Here is a 9,857-nt window from a genome sequence, read left to right on the forward strand (position 1 = left end):
GATTGAACCCTCCCAAGTGCTTAGTACAGGGCTCTGCATACAGTAAGTGCTCAAGAAATATGATTAATTGATTGAGTAGATGCCCAGTCCAGTCCAGTGCTTCGGCACCCATTAGATGTCCTCTACTTCTGGGGACATCAGTCGTGGCCTTCCCTGACTAAGCCCTCCTTTCTTCTTCTCTCACTCCCGTCTGCATCACCCTGACATGCTCCCTTTATTCATCCCCTCCCTGGCCACAGCCCCACAGCACTTATAAACATATCTGTAATTTATTTATTTATATAAATGTCTGTCTCCCCCTCTATACTGTAAGCTCACTGTGGGCAGGGAATATGTCTGTTTATTGTTACTCTTCTAAACTCTTAGTACAGTGCTCTGCACACAGTAAGTGCTCCATAAATATGATTGACTGACTGCCTGGCTGGTGATGATGATGACCAAAGTGTATTAACTAGTTATTTCTCCTCTGCCCGGAGCAGACCCTCAAGAAAGGTGCGACGGACCAGGAGAAAATGGAATTCCTCAAGGAGGCTCACTTAATGAGGTATGTTTGCTGCTGCCCAGCAGAAACATCTCAGGCCTGCTTGCCTGAGTCTCCGGGGGCACTTGATCGCCACCAGACGAAAATGTGGCTGTAAAAACCCAAACGTAATCTGCCTCCGGGACCTTGTCGGGCAGAAGAGCTCAAAGCCACTGTCCAGGGCCGGGAAGACTTTCAATGAGCTTCACTTTTCTTTGCTTTATGATTTTTCCAGTACGTAGGTGTCTAGGGTTTGGGAGCACTGAGGCTGTTTTGCTGGTAATCACTTAAATGAGTGATGTGAGAGCAGTAGGAGGGTGAGATAAAATTAAAACTGAGGGTTGTCAGCAGGTCCAGTGTCCAGGCTGGAAAACCTTTCTGCGAGGCTGCCATATACTGTGGTGGGTTGGCCATCTCTTGTGTGGGTTTAATCTTGAGCAAGTTACTTAACCTCTCTGGAGCTTGGGTTCTCCTGTAAAATGAGCTCTAAAAACTTTTTTTTTAAAAATTGATATTTAAGTGCTTCCCATGTGCCATACACTGAACTATGCACTGGGGTAGATATAAGCTAATCAGGTTGGACACAATCCATGTCCCATGTGGGGCTCACAGTCTCAATTCTCACTTTACAGATGAGGTAACTGAGGCACAGAATAGTTAGGTGATATGCCCAAGGTCACATAGCAGACAAATGGTGGTATTTTGATTAGAACCCAAGTCCTCTGACTCTCAGGCCCGTGCTCTTTCCTCTAAGCCATGCTGCTTCTCTTGGTCTACTTACTCCCCACTGATGAGGATTAGGTTTTGGAGGCTGATGGGATGAAAAATGGAACACATTCTGGGTTGAAGAATGTGTGTTTATTGCCTTCAGGGGAAAATCCCTCGGTAAGAGCGTCAATCTTTTTCCTGGAAAGCAGTGGATTTCTAAGTTCTCCAGGACCCAGGTGGGTGCCTCTTACATTCTCTATGGCATGGCTCCAGGCCCCAGCCAGGAGGCCTCTTTGAACTGCTCCACTTGGGTTCTGTAATGAGCCACTGCAGAAAGGACCTTGTGGATCCTGAAAAACCGGGCTGACCTAACCACCAGGGGAGGGAGGGCGAGAGGGGAAAGGGAGAGGAGCTTCTGAGGAAGAACCCTGGACAGTTTGGAGGAGATGGGCAGGTGGACTATGCAGAGCCGATGGATTGGAAACACCCAATTTGGAAGTCTTCCCAGCCCCACTCTGAGGCTCTCTGGCCCCTTTGGAAACCCAGGGTGAGACAGAATAACAGTCAAGCCTAGGCTGTAACCTTGTTATGGGAGTGGAATGTGTCTGCTAATTCTATTGTACTCTCCCAAGCGCTTAGTACGGTCCTCTGATCACAGTAAGCACTGAATAAATATGACTGACTGATTGACAGGCAGCTGGGGGCTCAGTGGTGGCTTGACCCCCCAGTTAAATCCTCAGGGGCACCAGCCCCCATCATCCACCCCACGGGGACCCCAGAGGACACCAGCTCCCACCATTCTGGGGGCCAGCTCCTTGGCCCGGGTGCGGGCCTAGGGGTGGATTGACCCACGCTTTCCTGCCTATAGCAAATTCGACCACCCCAACATCCTGAAGCAGTTGGGCGTCTGCCTGTTCAACGAGCCTCAGTACCTGATCCTGGAGCTGATGGAGGGCGGCGATCTCCTGACGTACCTACGCAGGGCCCGTGTCCCCACGGTAAGGAGGCTCGCGTTCGGGGACCCCAGCATCCTCTTGGTTCTTCCTCCTTCCTGGGGACCACCTGACTAGATGGATCTTGGCACCCATCCCCCTCCTCCTCCGAAGGGATTTGCAGGAGAGAGCGAGGGGTCCGGCAGACATGGGGGAGGCCCAGGGGAACACAGAGTGCCGGAACTCCAGGCCCAGTCCTGCCTTTGCCACTGACCGTGGGTTCTCTCCCAGTTAGCCATTGCCCTGGGCGATGGGCTTGCTGTTCCCTCCTTTGGGGCAGACCCAGGTGCCGGGTTGAGCCGAGAAGCGATGAGAGGGGTTTGGAGGTGGTGGGGTGATAGAGCTGGATGATGGTTTGTGTGTTGGGGAGAAGGAGGGTGTGAAGCTGCAGAAGGGACAGGCCTCCCGCCCCTGGGAGTCAGAGAATGGGGGCCATTCACACTCACATCCTTCCCGAGTTCTGGTGAGAAGCATCAGGCCGCTCTATTGGGCTCCTGGTGACTCCACCCCTCTGAGCTGTGCTTCTCTCTTCTACCCCAACTCTCCCTCACCCCCTTTGGACATAAACACACACCTGCGTAGGCCCAGGGATTCGCAAAAACACACATGCATGCATCTACATTCTCAAACACGTGAACCCCGGCACACATGTACCCAGTTGCCGATCCACACACACACTTATTTGCACTTACATATGCCATGCCCAAACATGTGCACGCGTGCATACACACACACACTCACCCACACGCACACATAGGATTTACTTACCCACTCAGGCACCCATGCCTTTGCACATACATCAACACACTCTCACCCACTCAAATAAGCAGCCACACTCATCCATGATAATAATAATAATAATGTTGGTATTTGTTAAGCGCTTACTATGTGCCGAGCACTGTTCTAAGCGCTGGGGTAGACACAGGGGAATCAGGTTGTCCCACGTGGGGCTCACAGTCTTAATCCCCATTTTACAGATGAGGGAACTGAGGCACCGAGAAGTTAAGTGACTTGCCCAAAGTCACACAGCTGGCAAGTGGCAGAGCCGGGGTTTGAACCCATGACCTCTGACTCCAAAGCCCGTGCTCTTTCCAGTGAGCCACGCTGCTTCTCAATGCACACTTACCCATTCAAGCATCCACATTCATTCATTCAGTCTTATATATTGAGTGCTTACTATGTGCAGAGCACTCTTCTTAGCTCTTGGAATGTATAATGTGGCAACAGACAGAGACAATCCCTGCCCAACAATGGGCTCAGTCTAAACGGGAGAGACAGACAACAAAGCAAAGCAAAACGAAACAAGTAGTCAGTCATCAATACCATCAAGATAAGTAGAATCATAGATATATACAACATCATTTATAAAATAGAGCAATTAATAATATATACAAATATGCACAAGTGCTGTGGGAGGGGAAGGGCAGAGCAGAGGGAGGGAGTGGGGGGAATGGGGAGGGGAGGAGAGGCAGAGGGAAAGGGAGGACTCAGTCTAGGAAGGCCTCCTGGAGGAGGTGAGCTCTCAGTAGGGCTTTGAAGAGGAAAAAGAGTTAGTTTGGTGGATGTGAGGAGGGAGGGCATTCCAGGTCAGTGGTAGGACGTGGGCCAGGGCTTGGCGGCAGGACAGGTGGGAATAAGGCACCTTGAGGAGATGAGTGGCAGAGGAGCGGAGTGTACGGACTGGGCTTTGGTAGGACAGAAGGAAGGTGAGGTAGGAGGGGGGCAAGGTGATGGAGAGCTTTGAAGCCAAGGGTGAGGAGTTTTTGTTTCATGTGAAGATTGATAGGTGACCACTGGGAGGGAAGTGACATGCCCAGACTGTTTTTGTAATCTGGGCAGCAGAATGAAGTGTAGACTGGAGCGGGGAGAGACAGGAGGATGGGAGATCAGAGAGAAGGCTGATGCAATAATCCAGTGGGGATATTATGAGATCTTGTACCAGCAGGATAGCGGTTTGGATGGAGAGGAAAGGGCGGATCTTGGCAATGTCGTGAAGGTGAGACCGGCAGGATTTGACACCCACCCTCACACAGGCCTGTACATTTCCCCACGCACGCTCCACTCAGGCCCGGAGATTCACACATATGCACACCCATGCTGAGACCAACTCTCTTTCCTCCTTTTCCCACTTCTGAGCTTTCACACTAGGGGTGACCTCCCCACTCCTGCCAGGAGTACCAATGTCAAGTTCTATGTGTCTTGTAGTTCCAGGCTCCTTTGCTCTCACTGGTTGACCTTGTGGAGCTGTGTGTAGACATTTCTGAAGGCTGTGTCTACTTGGAGAAGATGCACTTCATTCACAGGTAAGAGGGGACTGACCCCCCAGCCTGGAGTAGAGAGCTACGGTCCGGAGGCTGTGGGCTGTGGCAGTGACACTGTGGCTACAGAAGCAGCACGGCCTAGTGGATAGAGCACAGGCCTGGGAGTCAGGAGGACCGGGGTTCTAATCCCGGCTCCACCACTTATCTGCCGGGTGACCAGGGGCAAGTCATTTAGCTTCTCTGTGCCTCAGTTACCTCATCTATAAAATGGAGATTAAGGCTGTGAGCCCTGTGTGGAACAGGGAGTGTGTCCATCCTGATTAGTTTGTATCTACTCCACACTTAATAAATACCATAAAAGGTGGGGCAAGGTAGGGGTGGAGCACGAGAGAGCTGTCCTGAGCGTGGACGGCTCCCCCTCTCGCGGGCCTCTCAAAGCCTTGGTGCCTGTGGCTGGGGAGGCCGTGTTGTCCAGAGAGCTAATGGGGGAGTAGCTGTTCCGCAGTTCCCCCCCCGCCGCCCCGCAGCCCTGTGCCCTCCCCCAGCACCCCCTCTCCGCCCTCCAACACCCTTGCCCAGCTCCTTGTTTGCATCAGGGACCTGGCCGCCCGGAACTGTCTCATGTCGGTGAAGGACTATGGCAGCCTCTCCCGGAAGGTGAAGATTGGGGACTTCGGCCTCGCCCGAGATGTCTACAAACAGGATTATTACAGGAAGAGAGGGGAAGGCTTGCTCCCCATCCGCTGGATGGCCCCGGAGAGTTTGGTGGATGGCATATTCACCACCCGGTCTGACGTCTGGTAAGTCATCGGGGGAGGGCCGGCGGAGATGAGGAGAGCCCTGGGGACGGATGCATCCCCGGAAATGGACGCAGCGAGCTGAGATGGTTTCACCTTGAGTAGTGAAGAACTCTCGGCTGGCACTGTCCCTGAGTTAAACAAAAGGAAATCAGTTCTGTGGTCAACTTTTGTGCCTCAGTTTCCTCATCTGTAAAATGGGGCTCAAAGCTCAGTGTGGGCAGGAAATATGTCCATTCATTAAGCCCGTCGATGGGCAGGGACTGTCTCTGTTGCCGATTTGTACATTCCAAGCGCTTAGTACAGTGCTCTGCACATAGTAAGCGCTCAATAAATACTATTGAATATTATGCTCTGCACACAGTAAGCACTCAATAATTATGACTGACTGACTTTAGGGAGAGGAACACGTTGGAATTCCATGTAGGAAGTCTCTAGTTAGAATCGGAGGATCCAAGGACTCCTGACAGAAGCCGGTAGTTGAGCCTGCAGAACATCAGCTACTTGCAGCCATTTTAGGGATGTTCCAAATCCCATTTCATGGAAAGAACGGGGCCATGAAGGTTTGATGGTTTTTAATCGAGCCAATTCTCCCTTAACTGTGATAAAGGGAGGCATCTAGAGTGAATAATGGAAATCCAGGGATAATTCAAAAGTTTTGTGTTCCCCAATTGTTCCCGTTTCCTCGCCACAGAGACCTGTAGCAGAGCTATAAGAAGCCTTTTGACTGAATTTTTCCACTACCTTCTGAGTCTGGGTCACTAGTCGACTGGGTATTCATTAATCACTCCCTGAATCCTCTATGTGGATGATGGGGAGTAGAGTACCCTAGACTTCCAACTACAGTGATGATGGGGGCTAGAGTTCCCCCAGGTTCCCTGCTGTGAGAGTGATGGGGTGCTAGTGTTTCCCCAACAGCTGTCTGGACTAGAATCCAAATCTTGCTCACCCCAAGTCTCCATCCAATCCTGAGAGCTTCCAAATGGCTGGAAAACCCCCAAATTGGGTGTTTCTGACCCATTAGCTCTGTACAGCCTACCCACTTCTCCTCAGCCTTGTTCCGCCTGCAACTGCCGCACCATTTCCTCCCTAAAACAACACAGTCTAGTAGAAAGAGCCCGGGCCTGGCAGTCTGAGGACCTGGGTTCTAATTCCGACTCTGCCACTTGTCTACTATGTGACCTTGGGCAAATCATTTAACTTCTCTGTCCCTCAGTTCCCTCATCTGCATAATGGGGCTCAATACCTGTTCTCCCTCCTATTCAGATGGCGCCTCATGTGGGACCTGATCATCTTAAATCTTACTCCAGTGCACAGTACAATGCTTGACACATAGTAAGCACTTAACAAATATCACAATTAGTATTATTACTATTATTATTATTATTAAACCCATAATGGATAGATATCCCCTGGGAAGCCATAAGGTCTGTCAAAGGGTGGTCAGAGCCACATCCCTCTAACTGCCCTTCTATTCTCTCTCAGGGCTTTTGGAGTTCTGGTCTGGGAAATCCTAACTCTGGGCCATCAGCCTTACCCTGGCCAGTCCAACCTGGAGGTTTTGCACTTGGTCCAGACCGGAGGAAGACTGGAGAAACCAAGGGCTTGTCCCAGCAGTCTGTAAGTAAAACTCATCCTGTTCTCCCTGGATTTAGAATGACTGGCCCCTCCCAGCTAGACATTCCTTGCTGTCAAGATTCAAAGCAGAGTTTGCCCCACCACAGGGAGAAAAAATGGATTAGGAACTCAGGGTTGCTGGATTGAAGGGAAGCAGCGTGGCCTAGTGGAAAGAACACTGGAAGACAAAGGACCTGGGTTCTAATCCCAGCTATGTGACCTTGGACAAGTCACTTAACTCTTCTGTGCCTCAGTTTCCTTCTCTATAAAAGGGAGATTCGATATCTGTTCTCTCTCTTTCTTGGACTGTGAGTCCCATGTGGGACAGGGACTGTGTCCAACCTGATTATCTTATATCTACTCCAGTGCTTAGTAAAGTGCTTGGCATATCAAGTGCTCAAGTGCTTTTATTATTGTTGTCTCCTCCTTCTATCCCAGGCTGGGAGAACCAGTTCCAAGTCTACCACTATAGGGCAGCTCTATCCAAATATCAGAGTTGGGTGCAAAGTGAATGGTGGAGCTGTCTCACGGGTGCAGGCAAGGTAGTTCGTGGGGATGCGGAGTCGACCACCCACCCCAGGCTCCCATAGATCGGATGGGGGGTTTCTGAAGGAGAGCAGGAGACTGGCTTCTTTGTGTGTGTTGTTGTTGTGGCGCAGTGAAGGTCAGAGAGAGCAGAAGCCCTTGGATCTGGGGTCGGATCAAACATGGCCTCGGTTTACTCTGAAACCACTCACCCACCTTGAATATTCCTCCAGGCCAGCCAGCCCCTTGAGAGATGTGCCATTCCCAATGGGGAGCAGAGGGGAGCAGTTTTTGTCTACCCTGTCCTTGTGCTCGGCTTCTCATCCCCTGGGTCTCAGCAAAAAGCCTGCAAAGGATCTCAACATCCTGCTACTGATTTTCCCCAAGAGGCTTGGTCTGATCAAGAAACAAAGGGGGAATATATTAGTAACATCAGACCCTGAGTCACTCCATCCAGCCCAGGACTCTGTCTCCAGCAGGGGCACCTGGACCCTTGGAGAAGCTGTGTGCTGGTCATCCTCCTGGTCACTCACTCTCATGGCTAAGGATGGAACATCCAACACCCCATCTCTTCCCTCTTCACCCCTGATTTTCTCTCTAGTGACTCTTCCTGAAGGTCAGAACACCGGGCACTGAGCAGTGCCCCTTAACTCAACCGGCCCAGGACCCCCCTATCTCTGACAGAGACATCAGGGTTCTTCAAGGAACAGTGCGATGGTTGCTATGAAGATAGATGTCTAGGAGAGAAGCCTGTTTTTGGAATCCCAGTCCCAGTCTGGATGGACTATGGGGCTGATCCGGGAGGCCCCAGAAGGGTTTGGACAAACCCATGGCTGAGAGGTCTGTGTTGAGTCACTGGGGGGGGCAAGTCATGGATGGAGAGGAGACAGCTGGGATGATGTCCATGCAGGTGGTATCCGGAGGGCACAACTCTGGCATCCCTGAAAAAGAAAAGTTCTGGGTTTGATGGGCCTGAAAACTGTCCCATGGGGGACTGGGCCACCCTGATCCAGGAGGGGACCAGGAGAGTTGAACACTGGAACTCTGCTGATCCCAGATCTCCCAGTTCTTGGCTCAGAGGCCACAGGAAGTTGACTCGTGGTGAGACTTTTGGTCTTTGGGGCCGAAGCTTGGTCTGTCTCCTTGGGCTAAGGGCGGGGAATCGTCTGGCCTCATTTAGCCCCAAGACCCCCACATAGGACATTGACCATGTTGCCCAAGATGGGTTGGTGCCTATGGTGGGGACCCTGGATTGGGAGACTTTCTCGGCCCCAGAGGCTTGCCAGTTCTAACAGGGGCCCTGTCCATCCGCCCTTTGGTCCATGCAGGTCATTCATTCCTCTCCCATTTTCTCCCCTCAGGTGGGACTTGCTGTCTCAGTGCTGGGCGGATGACCCCTCACAGAGACCCTCTTTCGGACATCTCCGGGACAGCCTACGGAACCTCCAGGCCTCTCCCCTGGACCAGCCTTCCAGGGGTGGAGATACGGGGGCCCCTCGAGGGGTGGCGAACGAGGCCTTCGAAGGCAAGTCTGGTCCATTCTGTTTCTTGGTCCCAACCCAAGACTGATGGAGGCTGGGTGGGACATGTCCAGGGTGGACTTGGAAATTCCATGCTGCAGGGGTGAATGTGATGGGGTACCTTCTCCAGGCAGGGGAGCAATGTAGCACGACCCCTGACCTCTACTCTGAGTTCTCCACAACCCCCACCTTTCCTCCCTCAGGTAGCTTCTCTGCTATTGGCTCCAGGGTGTAAACCAGATCCCAGGGGCTGCTCCAAAGTCCAGTTTCTGGCAATATCCTGATCACTGGCCAGGCTCCCAACAGAGCAGCATGGCGGTGCTTGGGTAACAGAGGGCAGGCTCTGGGAGGGCAGAAGTCATGTCATTTGTCTCCCCTGTATTCTCCCAAGCACCCATTTCACAGAGTGTGCTCCGTAACTAGCAGAGGTGTAGGAAGATGGTGTCGATGGTAACAGTCCTCAAGTCACCTTGCACTTGGGTTGAGGCTCTCCCCAGCAGCAGCAGGAAGAGGGATTTTTCCCCCAGAGGTTGCTCGATAATATCGCTGACTGACCTGCCAGGCTGGGACCGGGCCCTTCATCTCCTGGACAGAAAGGAGAGAATCTTGTGCTCAGAGAGAACCAATCTGACATCAGCCAAGGGTGAGGAACTGGCACTAAATATGATTAATAATATTACGGTATTTGTTCAGCATTATTTGCCAAGGGCTGTACTAAGTGCTGGGGTGGATACAAGCAAATGAGATTGGACACAGTCCCTGTCCCATGTAGTAATAATAATAATGATGGTACTTGTTAATGGCTTACTCTGTGCCAAGCACTGTTCTAAGTGCTGGGGTAGATTTAGGGTAATTAGGTTGTCCCACATGGGGCTCACAGTCTCAATCCCCATTTTACAGATGAGGTAAGTGAGGCC

At 51.7% G+C, this 9,857-nt stretch overlaps 1 protein-coding gene across 1 annotated transcript in view; it reads left to right on the forward strand.

The window, feature by feature from the left end:
* ROS1 (ROS proto-oncogene 1, receptor tyrosine kinase) overlaps positions 1–9,175 on the forward strand; it is a 121,730-nt gene extending 112,555 nt beyond the window's left edge. The window contains exons 43-49 of the mRNA XM_039914597.1: positions 480–544; positions 2,097–2,226; positions 4,426–4,523; positions 5,078–5,281; positions 6,764–6,898; positions 8,782–8,945; positions 9,144–9,175. Coding sequence (XP_039770531.1) covers positions 480–544; positions 2,097–2,226; positions 4,426–4,523; positions 5,078–5,281; positions 6,764–6,898; positions 8,782–8,945; positions 9,144–9,175 — 828 coding nt within the window. The remainder of the gene's footprint in view (positions 1–479; positions 545–2,096; positions 2,227–4,425; positions 4,524–5,077; positions 5,282–6,763; positions 6,899–8,781; positions 8,946–9,143) is intronic.
* The last annotated feature ends 682 nt before the right edge of the window (positions 9,176–9,857 follow it).

The sequence above is a fragment of the Ornithorhynchus anatinus genome, chromosome 2 (assembly GCF_004115215.2).
Source record: "Ornithorhynchus anatinus isolate Pmale09 chromosome 2, mOrnAna1.pri.v4, whole genome shotgun sequence".
Lineage (NCBI taxonomy): Eukaryota > Metazoa > Chordata > Mammalia > Monotremata > Ornithorhynchidae > Ornithorhynchus > Ornithorhynchus anatinus.